This window comes from Carlito syrichta, unplaced genomic scaffold (assembly GCF_000164805.1).
Source record: "Carlito syrichta isolate Samal-C Ts95f unplaced genomic scaffold, Tarsius_syrichta-2.0.1 Scaffold136058, whole genome shotgun sequence".
In the NCBI taxonomy this organism is placed as follows: Eukaryota; Metazoa; Chordata; class Mammalia; order Primates; family Tarsiidae; genus Carlito; species Carlito syrichta.
Window position 1 is genome coordinate 2,166 of NW_007080154.1, and position 13,247 is coordinate 15,412.

Here is a 13,247-nt window from a genome sequence, read left to right on the forward strand (position 1 = left end):
CCTTCCCAGGGTCCCAGGGACTCGCAGAGTAAGAGTCCAAGGGCGGGCCTCCTCAAACTGTCTCAGGCCTCAGCATCCTCGAGATATTTCCACATTCCCATCCGGGCCAGACGGTCAAGGGCGTCCCCTCTGCGCCCTGCCAATGCCTCTCCCCATCAGCGAGTCAGGTTGGAGGTGGTGTACTTCTCGAACCCCCACCTTGGCTGGGCGAGCTCTTGGCAAGGGGTGTGCATGGGTACAGGATGGGGCTGGCAGCCTGGAGAGCAGTGCTGGGGCTCCCGGCCCCTCGCCTCCCCCATAGGCCTCAAAAGGGGGACCCGTTGAGAGGGCACACAGCCAAGATCATCACAACAGGGGCTGCAGCTTGCTCTCCTCCTTCCTGCTTTGTTGGGGTCCAGAGGCCCCAGAGGAGTCCCTGGACTAGGGAAAGGAGCTCGGGCATCCCTGCCCCTTGACCCCCACTCTGCAGGCATCAGCTTCTCTGTGGAGGAGGAACTGGAAAGCTTGGATGGGGGCGGGGGTAAGTGAGGCCTAGTTTACTGCCCAAAACGGGGGTGGCGAGGGAAGGCACCTGGTTCCTGCCCACTGTGCACTGGGGCCCTGGACATGGCCTGTCTTGCCCACCCGCGCGCTCCCATGCCCTCCCCCCATGGCCCTGACAAGCCCCCTCCTGTCCCCCATTCTGGGCCCCCGAGCAAGGTGGAGTGGGTGTGGGCTGAGGTGGGCGCATTCAGAGGGCAGGGCGAGACCAGAGGAGGCCCAGCCTGGTGGGGTCGAGTGGGAAGTAAGAGTCCTCCCGGCACGTGCCTCGGTGTGGGCCTGGGCCCTGGAAGGGACTTCCAGCCAGAGTGAACTGTGGACTGGACTCACTGAGGCAAGGCGTGGCAGACGGGTGGGGGCTGGCTTCTCCAGCACGGACTGTGTCTGGCCAGGGCACAGCGAGCCTCTGAGGGAAGATGGTGGTGCCGAACGCCAAGCCTTGGCTTTGCCCTTCCCCAGAGAGGCAGGGAAGAAAGACATCCAAATGCCTAAGGAGAGTTTAATTCCTTCTTCTTCTTCAGCAGTGTTAGCAAGGGGTTTGTGGTGGTGGTGAAGACCTGGGTGAGGACGAGGAGGCTGGCACCATGAAGGATGGAGGGTGGTGGGGGGGGGATTCAGTGGTCCCAGCACCCACATCTATGCACAAGCAGGCAGCCGCACGGTCACGCATTCAGGCCCACCCTCATTCCTGCCCGCTGTGGTCGTGTGTACACGTGCAAAGATCTGAACTCATACCCGGGTGCCCTGTAACCCGTACACAGCCTCCACGGGTGTGTCTGAACACGTGCATGGGCTGGCACACTTATACACAAATACAAGCTTCTACAAGTGGACAGGTGGACCCAGACTCGCTCTAGAACATACCCATGCTTGCATGCACGCTGGCTCCGTCGCACAAGCCCAGACTGCTGTGTACCTGCATAAGGATGCTGGTACTCGGGTGGCATAGACACACACACACACCACACACACACACCCCCTTTCTCCCCAGGCTCCCTGCACGGGCCCTTTCCCGCTCCAGGCGGTCATCTCGACCTGCAGCCTAGAGCCGGGTGGCGTTGTGGTGAGCGGGCAGTGCCAGGCGGGGGGAGGGTGTGGCGGGGGGCAGCTCCTCCAGGAAAACCCTGGCGGGCAGTGGAGGTGAGCGGGGCTCAGGTCTGGCGTAGCACAGCGTGGCACGGGCGATCAGGCGGTCCAGGGGTTGCAACGAGTGCATCCAGCATGGCAGGAAGTCCCATGTCTGCAGCCACCTGGGCAGGCGCCCAGGGCTCCGGCTCTGCAGAACACTGACGAGTGCCACGAAGGCCAGCAGGGCCCCGAAGGGCGTGCCCACCCCCACCATGGCCTGCCAGCCCGCCATGGAGATGCCAAACACCAGCGAGGGCAGCAGCAGGAAGCACACGAGGAGGTAGAGGACGGCGAACCAGCGGTACTTGGCGGTGCGTTTGCCCAGCGCCTTGGCCATGCGGATGGGCAAGCGCGTGCAGGGCACGGGGTACCACAGAAGGATGCCCGAGATGTTGAAGAAGAAGTGGCAGAGGGCAATCTGCAGGGGAGGGAGCGGGGGGCAGAGGTGGGCACGGCCCCCAGCCCCGACTCAGGCCAGCGGGGATAGGTGCCGTGTGCCGACCTGGTCTGGCAGCCGACCTCTTGGGGCAGATGTGCTCCTAGGGCATAGGGGTGGCTGTGCTGGGTATGAAAACGCCGAAATACTTTTGGGCCGGCTGGTTAATGACGACCTGAACTCTCCACGTTCCCCTCACGGACACCTTGCGCAGGCGTCCCCAGCAGATGCAGTCACAACCCCGCAGCCCTGGACTCTTAGCTGGTCAGTTACTCCCTTGCTTCTGGGACAGCTCTCTTGGCCATCCCCTTCTCCACCCCGCCATCCACTCTGTTCATTCTGGACCCCCCAGTATGGGCCAGGCCCCCTCTCATAGCAAATCCAACTCGCTGCTGTCTGTGGCTGTGGTCACTGAGCTGTGCCCCCTGTTGGATGCTGAGGTCTTGAGGGTGGTATCAGGTCGGCTTTGCCCACAGTGGTTTCCGTAGAGCATAGTGGGTGGGCCTCAGTGGGCAGTCAAAAAGCACTGGTTATGTGTCCCCACACCCTTGTCCGGCCCCACACCCAGGCCCAACCCTATCCCGCCTCAACAGGGCTCCTCTCCCCCGACTCACCTGGAACGCGCTGGATAGCTTCTCCCTGGGGCTGGCCAGGGCAGCCAGGATGGCTGTGGTGGTGGTGCCGATGTTGGAGCCCAGGGTGAGGGGGTAGGCACGCTCGATGCTGATCACGCCCAGGCCTGGGGGGTGGAGGGAGGGGCTGTGGGTGCCTCCGGTCCCTCTCGCAGCCCTTTCCCGGCCAGCCTCGCCCCCCTGCCCAGTCCTGCCTCTGCTGGGCATGGACACTCACCAATGAGTGGGGTGATGGCCGAGGTGAACACAGAACTGCTCTGGACGACAAAGGTCATGCCAGCACCCACCACCATGGCAAAGTAACCCGTGACCCAGGTGAAGGGGGCAGGGAAGTCTGCAAGGGAAGCCCGGCCCAGCAGGCCTGGTCAGCGGGGGAATGGGGGACAGATCTCCTCGGGAGGAGACGTTTGGATGTCAGGTTCCCACTAGGCCCTGTCAGTCTCCTGCTCCTTCACCATAGCCTCGACTTGGCCTCTCTGATCTTGGACCGAAGGCCCGATTATCAGGCCGCAGTGCCTTTGCTCTGGCTGGTCCCTGTGCCTGGAATATCCTACTCAGCATCTCAATTTTCATCCTTAGGCTCAGGACGATGTCACGTCCTCTGGAAAGCATTCCCTGACCCTTGTCCTCAGTCTGACTTTGTTTCTCCCTTTGAGCTCCCATGGATGCCCCCTCAGTCCAGTATTTGTCACCTCTCCCGGTGCCACACCCCAAAAGCTCAACATGAAGTTTAAGATGAAAATCAGATGGTGCCATTCCCCTGCTCTGAGCCCTTCAAGTGTTCCAATTACCCTTAATAAAGTCCAGCCTCTAGGCTGGGTGCAGTGGCTCACGCCTGTAATCCCAGCATTTTGGGAGGCCGAGGGAGGATTACTTGAGCCCAGGGGTTTGAGAGCAGTCTGGGCAGCATAGCGAGACCTCATCTCTACAAAAATAATTTTAAAAATTAGCCAGCCGGGCTCGGTGGCTCAGCCTGTCATCCCGCGCCTTTGGGAGGCTGAGGTGAGTGGATTGCCTGAGCTCGCGGGTTCGAGACCCGCCTGGGCAGCGAGACCTCATCTCTACAATCAATCAAAAAATCAGCCAGGCGTGGTAGCGCATGCCTGTAATTCTGGCTACTCGGAAGGCTGAGGCGGAAGGATCGCCGGAACCCAGGAGGCGAGGCTGCAGTGGCCGGGAGCGGCCACTGCACTTCAGTCTGGGTGACAGAGTGAGTCTCCAACTCAAAAAATAAATAAAAATAAATAAAAATAAAATTAGCCAGGCAAGGTGGCGCACACCTGTAGTTCCAGTCACTTAGGAGGCTGAGGTGGGAGGATCACCTGAGCCCAGTAGTTGGAAGCTGCAGTGAGCCGTGATTGTGCCACTGCACTCCAGCCTAGGTGACAGAGAGCACAACTCAAACAAAACAAAACAAAACAAAACAAAACAAAAAGCAGGCTCTGAGCAGAACCTGGAGGCCCATGCCTTGGCTCCATCCCTGCCATCTCACCAACACACCGCCCCCCTTGCCCACCCTGCCCCTGACAGCTGCTGTTCACATTTCTTATGCCACATCCCTGCCTGGTTGGTCCCTGGCTCTGAGCCTTTGCACTTGCTGTTCTCTCTACCCCGAATGCTCTTCCGCCAGCCACATCTTGACTACCCCTCGTCTAAGGCTCTGCTCAGACCACCTCCTCAGAGCGGCCTCTGGCTGCCTGCTGAAAGCAGCCTCTTCCATACTGTAGCGTGCTGCCATTTCTGTGCCTCCTTGGCAGTTCCTGCTCTCCCTCTCTGAATTTATTCCCCTCATTCCTTTATTTATTTACTTTTTTGAGTTGGAGTCTCCCTCTGTCGCCCAGACTGGAGTGCAACGGCTGCTCCTGGCCACCGCAGCCTCCACCTGCCGGGCTCCAGCGATCCTTCCGCCTCAGCCTTCCAAGTAGCTGGAACTACAGGCGCGTGCTACCACACCCGGCTAATTTTTTGATTTATTGTAGAGATGAGGTCTCACCATGTTGCCCAGGCGGGTCTCGAACCTGCGGGCTCAGGCAATTCACTCACCTCGGGCTCCCAAAGTGCTGGGATTACAGACTGAGCCACTGAGCCCGGCCTCATTCCTTTATTTTTAAATTTCTCGGCTCTCCCTGGGGGTCCTGAGCCCCCCAGAGCAGCATCCATCTCTATCAGCCTCGCCTCAGAATCCCTGGCACTACCCAAGCATGGTACATAGGAGGGGCTTAATGGCTGTCTTTTGATTGAGTCTAACAACGGCCTTGGGGCACCTCCTGCTAGGAGGGCACCAAGCCAGAGATGGCCACAGGTCCTAGCTGTCAGCACCTCCCGGGGCCTCAGAAACCACCTTCTTTGTTCACATGGGGAAACTGGGGCTCAGAGATGGCGTTGACCCCGACCAAGGCGTTGGCAAGATTTAGCAGGATCTGGAAGGGCCCGTCCTGGGGCCCTGTCTAGCCTCTCCCCGCTCACAGCTCACCAGTGTTGATGACCTTCTGGACGACCTTGGCCACCTGGCCCTTGAGCAGGGAGTTGAGTGTCTTGACAAGCAGAATGAGGCAGGTGCACAGGAGCACCAGGGAGCCCGCCAGCAGGATGAGCCCCACGGCCAGGTCGGGCAGCCCCGTGTCCACGAAGAGGTGGCTGCCTGCCGGGGGCGGTCCAGGTTGCTGAGAGCTGACCCCATGCCTGGCTCCCAGTTCCCCACCTCTGCCACCCCGGTGGGCTCTGAGTCCGAGGCCCCACCGACCGCCTCCCTCAGCCTCCACAACAGGGCCTGACCCCCGTCCAGGAGCTAGGCTTGTTGGCAGCCGTCCTTCCTGGGACTGAACAGAGCAGCGGCCGGGCAGGGGTGGCCTTCCTGCGGCCCAGCTCTTCCCCTGCCATGCTTGACCCCTCCCCCGTCACAGGCACTTACATTTCTCCATGGTGGCGTTTCCAAGGGTCTGGCTGGTGTTGGCCTCTGCCCTGGACATGGAGGCGGGAGCCTAGATGAAGAGGAGGGTGACTTAGAGAATTTATGAAAACGAAGCCTGGGGCTGGGGCTAGGGTGGGGTCAGGCAGGGATGGGGAGCTAGGGAAGGGGCTCCTGGCTCTGTGGCCACTGACGGATCTGCTGCCCTCTCTGAACCCGCCTCCTCCGCTGAAGAAACGCGGATGAAAAGACTTGCCGCAGAAGACGCTGGCACGCAGGCCTCCGCGTGGTCCGCCCATCTCTCCATCGACCTGGCTCTCGCCAGAGCCACACCCAGTGGCTTCTTGTCCTCGTTCCCCTCCAAGCCAGTAGTCTTGGGAGCTGCTGACCACGGTCCTCGCTGCCTGGAGACGCTGCCTCCGCTTTCACCCCTAATCCCTTTCTCTGCCCCTCCCCCAGTGTCCTGGCCCCACCCTCTCCTCTAAGGCACCTTCAGCCCCACCTCCATTCTCCCGGCCTTACCCATAGGGAGTCAGACGGGAAGGGGTCTGCCCATCCCCCCCTCTCCCCCCCCACTCTCAGTGAAATGAGTGGCTCCTAGGGAGACCCTCCAATTCTGAGGGTCCCAGGGCTCAGCTGGCCACCTTTGAGAGCCACCCAGGCTATGTGTGGAGGAGGAATATGTCCTGGGCCTCTAGGGCTGGCAGAGACTCAGCTCCCAGCCACTGTCACCCTCCAGGGAAGCCCAGCATGGCCACATTGCCCAGCTTTGTGAGAGGAACCATGGCTAAAGCTTTAGCTTTAGATAAAACCTCCCACCCTGGCCGGGCTTGGTGGCTCAGCCTATAATCCCAGCCCTTTGGGAGGCTGAGGCAGGTGGATTGCCGGAGCCTGCAGGCTCGGGACCAGCCTGAGCAACTTGGCAAGACCTCATCTCCATAATAAAATTTTAAAAATTAGCTGGGCATGGTAGCATGCACCTGTAGCTTCAGCTACTTGGAAGGCTGAGATGGAAGGATAGCTGGAGCCCAGCAGGTTGACAATGGTGTGGTCATGAGTGTGCCACTGCTCTCCAGCCTGGGCTATGGAGTGAGACTCCAACTAAAACAAACAAACAAACAAACAAGCCTCCCACCCTGTAAATGTTGGCAACGAAGACGACAGAAGCAGCCTGTTGGGCTTCTGGACCACAAATTGGTTGCCTTGTTGGGTTATCTTTTTTTTTTTTTTGAGTCAGAGTCTCTGTCACCCTGTGGCACATTCATGGCCACTGCAGCCTCAACCTCCTGGGCTCAGGAAGTCCTTCCTCCTCAGCTTTCCAAGTAGCTGGAACCGCAGGTATGCACCATCGCACTCAGCTAACTTTTTAAAAAATTTATTGTAGAGATAAGGGCTCACCAAGTTGCCCAGGCTGATCTTGAAACCCTGGGCTCAGGCAATCCTCTCACCCCCGCCTCCCAAAGTGCTGGGATTGCAGGTGTGAGCCCCTGTACCCGGCTCAAGGGTGTAACCCTTTTACAATGTAACCCAAGGCCCCTACCTTTCCCAGCAACCACCTAGCAATGGCAGGAGAAAGTGGCTGGGCTCGGCTGGGGAGAAGGCCAGCTCACAGAGGAGGGATGGACACCGGCAAAGGAGCAGTTCCTCCCAGGGCCACATGCCCAGCAAGGGCCACCAGCCTCCACCCCCCCCCCCCCGCTCCCCCCCCGGGGGGTCCCGGGCAAGCCACAGCCTCTCTCTTCACATTCTGCCTCTGCTGGGAGCTGGTGTAGCCCCCGTCCCAGTTCCCTGCCCCCAGGGCCCTGCATCTCACACCCCTCTAACCTCTCCCGGGCTGAGGGTGGGGGCTCAGGTAGGGTGCTAGCCCCTCCATGTTTATAGCTCCTGTAGGTTTTGCTCTAAACAGCGTGTCATTTAACGCATGCGTGAAGGAGGTAAGAGCTGCTCACAGCGTCTGGTTTATTTCAGGGGATGTACTTCCTCGAGTGGGACAGCACACACGTTTGTGTTCCCAATTTGTCACATCAAGGCGCCATCAAGTCCGGGTCTGTATTGCAGGCTAAGAAGCCAGGAAAAAATAGTCTCAGATGGGGTAGATCAGAAAAACAGGCTGGGAAAGGGACGGTAACTGCCATGCAGGTAAGGGAGAGAGCCAAGTGCCTGCTGTCAGGCAGATCTGAGATCAAATCCTTCTTCTTATCCCAAATACCCTGGGTGTGCTGCTGCCACCTCTCTGAGTCTGTCTTCTCTAAAGCAGGATCTTTTTTTCTTTTTGAGTTGGAGTCTCACTCCATCACCCAGGCTGGAGAGCAGTGGCACGCTCACGGCCACCCCAACATCAATCCACTGAGCTCCGGAAATCCTTCTGCCTCAGCCTTTCAAGTAGCCGGAACTACAGGTGCACGCTACCACACCCGGCTAATTTTTGATTTATTGTAGAGATGAGGTCTCGCCAAGTTGCCGGGGCTGGTCTCGAACCTGCGGGCTCAGGCAATCCACTCGCCTCGGCCTCCCAAAGTGCCGAGATGACAGGGTGTGCCCCTGAGCCCGGCCTTAAGGCAGGATCTTAAAGAGCCGTTGCAAAGGTTGCAGTAGAAGTGTGTGGGGTGCTCACTGCAAGGGCTTGGCTGATGACAAGCCTTCAGGAAACGGTCTCCGAATAAGGGTCAGACGCCGTCTCTCCCTGAGCCAGGTCAGAATCGCGTGGAAGGAAGCTGTGTGTGCGCTTGGCTGAGCCGTCACTCCTGTAGACGTGCCTGAGGACCTTGGCCCTGCTGGGGAGGGGCTTGCTGGATCTTCCTGAGGACCCCCAGCCAGGAGCTCCAGGGTGCCTGGCCAACCTGTGTCCCGCTGCCTACGCTGGGCTGGGCCCCAAGGTCTGCTGGGGGAGGAGGATCTGTGGACCCTGGGGAGGCTGGAGGAGAACAGGGAGCTTTGCTGGGGTCTCCCCTGAGGGCTGGAGGAGTCAGAGACAAGGCAAGGTGGAAGGCCAGGACCTCCAGGGTTTTGAAACCTTGACCTTCCCTCCTGGGGCTGTGTGGCCCCGGCTGATGCACAGGGGAAGTCCAGAGGCTCTCAAGTGCAAGAGAGGAGCACAGAGACAGCAGAAAAGCCAGACTGAGGGGCACCTAGGGGAGGGAGTGGGCCCTGGGGCTTTCTGATAGGGCTGAGGGAGAAGGCGGAAACTCCAGCCCAGAGAGAAGAGCTGGGAAGCCCAGGGTCTGGGGGGTGTCTGGGCCCGGGGTGGGAGGGGGCGTGGAGCGGGTGGTGGGCTCTGCGGGAGGAAGAGAACGACTGGACCTCGGACAGCCCTGGGCTCACAACCCAGCTGAGCCAGCCGTTCCCAGCTGTGGGACACTGAACCGAACACTTAACCTCCTGGGCCTCCATTTCTTCCTCTGCAGCGTGAGGTTCCCAACGCCGCTCGCCTCTTCCCAGGGGCGAATCAGAAGCGTCTTGGAAGAGGGAGATGGGATTTAAGTGCCTGCAGGGACACCCTAAATTAAGAAGGCACCTCTGGGAACTGAAGGAGGTGATTAAGCTGGCAGAAGACCGGCAGGATGTAGGCCTGCGCGGTGGCCTCCCCGTGGAGGGAGGAGAGCTCAGGGCCTTTGTTCTGGAAGCGGAGGGCGAGCGCCGTGTCCGCAGCGCCCTCTGGTGCCGAAGAGGAGAAGCTCCCTTAGCACGACACCCACCACCCCTGGCCGGTGTCTGCTGACTGTGGTCACCTGGCGCGTTCAGGCCTAATGAGCAGAATGGAGAATGGATGTGCACGGTGGGATGCCAGACTGCGGTCTGGGAGAGGCCACGAGACGGAGAGTCAGGACTCCACGAGGGTTTGCATCCTGCCTCAGTTGCACGGCAAGCCACCACTCTCCTCTGAGGCTGTTCCTTCGTCTGTGAAATGGGATGTGATCATCTGGGCTTCCCAGATTGCGAGTCCTCAGAGGGTGCTTGTTCCAACCAGGCAGGCATGGGTGACAATCCACAGGGTGTCAGGCCCGGGAGTGCCAAGAAGCGTTGGGATCCTGAAGCTGCCTCTGGCTTTCCTTCCCCACCTGGAAAGCCTCAGATGCTTATCCTCCCCCTGGTGGCCTGAGTTCCCTGAGACTAGGTGGGATGAGGTCGGGCCCAGCGTGGTGGCAGCTGGAGGCAATGAGGACAGGGTGGAAGGGCGCCCGAGGAGGCTGTCGCCAAAGGACAAGCACTTCACAAGACCAAGCACATCCATGGCTGTGAGTCATCTTCTCGGAGGTGACAGTCCCAGAGAGAGGGTGAGAGCAGGTAGCTGGATCCCACCCCCAGCTACTCTCCAAGTCAAGGAAATCCAGCCCTGGCACTGCCATTTCCTGGCGGCATGGCGGCTCACACCTATAACCCCAGCACTTTGGGAGGCCAAAGTGGGAGGATTGCTTGAGCCCAGGAGTTCAAGACCAGTCTGGGCAACATAGTGAGACTGCGTCTCCATAAGAAAAAAAAAAAAAAAAAATAGGTGGCATGGTGGCACGTGACTGTTTTCCCAGCTGCTCAGGAGGTTGAGGCAGGAGGATTGAGGTCAAGGCTGCAGTGAGCTGTGATTGCATCACTGCACTCCGGCCTGGGTGGCAGAGTGAGACTCCAACTCAAAAAAGAAAAAAGAAAAGTGTTTCCTGGCAAAGTAGGGACAAGAAACCAGTGCTCAGGCAAGTGGCAGCCGCGACAGCCGTGGAGGGAGGCCCAAGGAGGCCCCAGCAGAGCCAACCTGGGCGGGGCCCTCCCCAGCGCAGAGCTTGGGTGCCTTCTGCGTGAGGTGAGATCCCCACATCCACCTCGCCAGTGTGGCACAAGGGTTACAGCAGGTGAGGAGGTGTGTGCCGCCAGCCAACACCCGCTCAAGGCTGCAGCAGGGACTCGGGGGAGGCGGGGGGTTGCGGAACGCGGCTCTCTTCCGTAACCGGTTTTCCATGAAGAGCAAAGCGTGTGACTTCTCTCTTGTCCAGATCCTGCTATGAAGTAGAGAGGCTGGTGGTGATTCAGAGAGCTCGGCGAGGGCCCAGGGAGCTCGGGAAAAGGCGGTTGATGTATCAGAGAGGTCACCAAGCCAGCATCAAAGCTGCCCGCGCCAGCTTTTTGATATCAGGCTGCCTTGAACACTCAGAGGACTAAGCGAGAGCTGCTTCAGATGCCAAGGAGCACCGCTGGGCGACTCCAATGCGGGATTTCTGTTCATGCCAGGATAAGGTCCAGGAACGTGGAGACGCATGTGGAGAGGTTGGGGAGGGAGACAGGCTGTCCTCCTGCTGCAGCCTCGAGTTTCTCATATCTTGTTGGAAATGGAGCTGAGTCTCGTACGCAGTGATGAAAGAGGAGCGTGTTGTGCGTGATGGTTCTGATGAAGCATTTCCCCTTCGATGGCAGAGGAAGAAAGCGTATGCGTTGCCTGCATATGTCCAATCGGCCCAGACAGAAGTTCCGGGCATCAGAAGCTCCAGACGGTGCAGAAGGTCAAGGGACTCCCATCTATGGTGATCTCCAGGGAAGGAGCCCTGATGCCAGCATGAGTGGCTGCTGTGTGCCCCAGGAGGTCTCCATGCAGCCCACCGGTCACTTCTTGTTCATCCTGCTTCCCTGGTACCCTTAGCACCCTCTTCCCATGCCTCCCCACAGGGCCTGGGTCCCCAAACACGGCCCAGTCGAGTCACTAACCTCCCCTGGGGTCCTTGAGCCACGACACTCTAGGACAGCTCTCGGAGTTTGTGTCTTTACTTGTGAAACCAGAGGCTGAGCCAGGTCAGAAGTTCTCAAACTCGAGCCCAGAGCACACCTAGAGGGCCACCGAGCCCCACTCCTGGTGTTTTTGTGGTTTTTTTGAGTCAGAGTCTCACTCTGTCGCCCAGACTGGAGTGCAGTGGCATGCGCACGGCCTCCACAGCCTTGACCTGCTGGACTCAGGTGATCTTTCTGCTTCAGCCTTCCAAGTAGCTGGAACTACAGGTGTGCACCACCATGCCCAGCTAATTGTTTTGATTTACTGTAGAGACGAGGTCTCCCCAAGTTGCCCAGGCTGGTCTTGAACCCCTGGGCTCAGGCAATCCTCATCCCAAAGTGCTGGGATGACAGGCTTGAGCCACCATGCTTTTTCGGATTCAGTAGGGAAAGGCAGGGCTATTCGCCCCTCTAGTAGGCTCCTGGGTGGTCGGGATGCTGCTTGTCCGGGACCACCCTTTGAGAACCTCCGGATCCGTCGCATGCCAATGCTAACCAATCGGTGACGTCTGCCAACCGCCGTGTGTGAGGTTGGGAGGATGAGCAGTGTTGACCATGAGCACAGCACCACATTTTGCTCTCTCCTGGCTCAATGACCTTCGGGGTCTGTCCGGAGCATTTTGAACAGGCTGGGAAGCCAACAGCCTGAGGAGGGGCTCTGTCTTCCTACCTGGGGCCAGGCCTGGGACTCACCTCCACGGGGTCTGGGTGGCACCAGATCCGGATGAGACTGTGGTTCCTCAAGGACTCGTCCCCAGTGGCGATGCTGGTGATCACGGACTTGTCCAGCTGTGGCAAGATGTGGGCGAGGGAGTGAGGGAAGGCTGGACTTTCCCGCCATCCCCCGACCCTGCACGGGGCCCTGCTACCACCTGGATGATGAGCTTCGTGAAGGGCTCCGTGATGATCTTGAGCAGGTCCGGGGCATCGCGGCCACCCCGGATGTTGAAGAAGGCCACCACGAGTCCAGTGACGTGGTGCAGGTAGCCGGTGGCGGCCTCCAGGGGCAGCAGGACCAGAACCGACAGCCAGTTAAAGCAGTCGTGCACCGTGGCCCCTGCGAAGGCCCTGGGCAGGGAGGTCGCGTTGCAGGGCAGGCCGCAGCCAGGATGCCCTCACTCTGGGAGCTCCCGGCATCTGGGACTGCCCGCCCCCAGCCCCCCTGCCCCTCACCGCCGGAAGTCAGTCCTGTCCCCCGCCTGCATCAGGGCCACGATGGTGTTGGTGACAGAGGTGCCGATGTTGGAGCCCATGATGATGGGGATGGCCGAGCTCACCTCCAGCACTGGCAGGGGAGGGGACTCTTGACTCACTCAGCGGGGTAGCCAGCTCCTTCCCCTCAAGCTGCGCCCAGGCCCACAGCCCGGGTCCCAGCCCCCGGCAGGTTTTCCTGCCACACTGCTGACTCTGCCTAGCCCTGATGGCATAGGAGCATGTGACACATGCTGTGTGTTGACATGTGTGTGTACACTGCACCGGTGTACATACATGAATGTGTACATGCTGAAGGCTCACATTCTGTGTGCAAACGCAGATTTATGCTTGTGTGTGCACCCAGGCACCACATGTGACGGTTAGGTTTTTATTTTTTATTTTGTAGTCAAAGTCTCACTCTGTCACCCAGGCTGGAGTGCAGTGGCACGGTCACAGCTCACCACAGCCTCAACCTCCTAGGCCTCCCGAGTAGCGGGGGCTATAGGTGCGTGCCACCACACCTGGCTGATTTTTTTTTTTTTTGTAGAGATAAGGTCTCCCTGTGTGGCCCAGGCTGGTCTGGAACTCCTGGGCTCAAGCAATCCTCCCGCCTCGGCCTCCCAAAGTGTTGGGATTAAAGGTGTGAGCCCTTGGCCGGGCTCAG

The 13,247-nt window shown here is 59.4% G+C and overlaps 1 protein-coding gene across 1 annotated transcript in view; it reads right to left on the bottom strand.

Moving 5' to 3' along the window:
- Positions 1-1,025: 1,025 nt before the first annotated feature.
- Positions 1,026-13,247, bottom strand: part of LOC103251098 (sodium-dependent phosphate transport protein 2A) — an 18,696-nt gene continuing 6,474 nt past the window's right edge. The window contains exons 4-11 of the mRNA XM_008049708.2: positions 12,563-12,674; positions 12,262-12,457; positions 12,083-12,178; positions 5,648-5,717; positions 5,210-5,377; positions 2,954-3,070; positions 2,719-2,843; positions 1,026-2,086 (exon numbers count right to left, since the gene is read on the bottom strand). Of these exons, the coding sequence (XP_008047899.2) occupies positions 1,583-2,086; positions 2,719-2,843; positions 2,954-3,070; positions 5,210-5,377; positions 5,648-5,717; positions 12,083-12,178; positions 12,262-12,457; positions 12,563-12,674 (1,388 nt within the window). The 3' untranslated portion in view covers positions 1,026-1,582. The remainder of the gene's footprint in view (positions 2,087-2,718; positions 2,844-2,953; positions 3,071-5,209; positions 5,378-5,647; positions 5,718-12,082; positions 12,179-12,261; positions 12,458-12,562; positions 12,675-13,247) is intronic.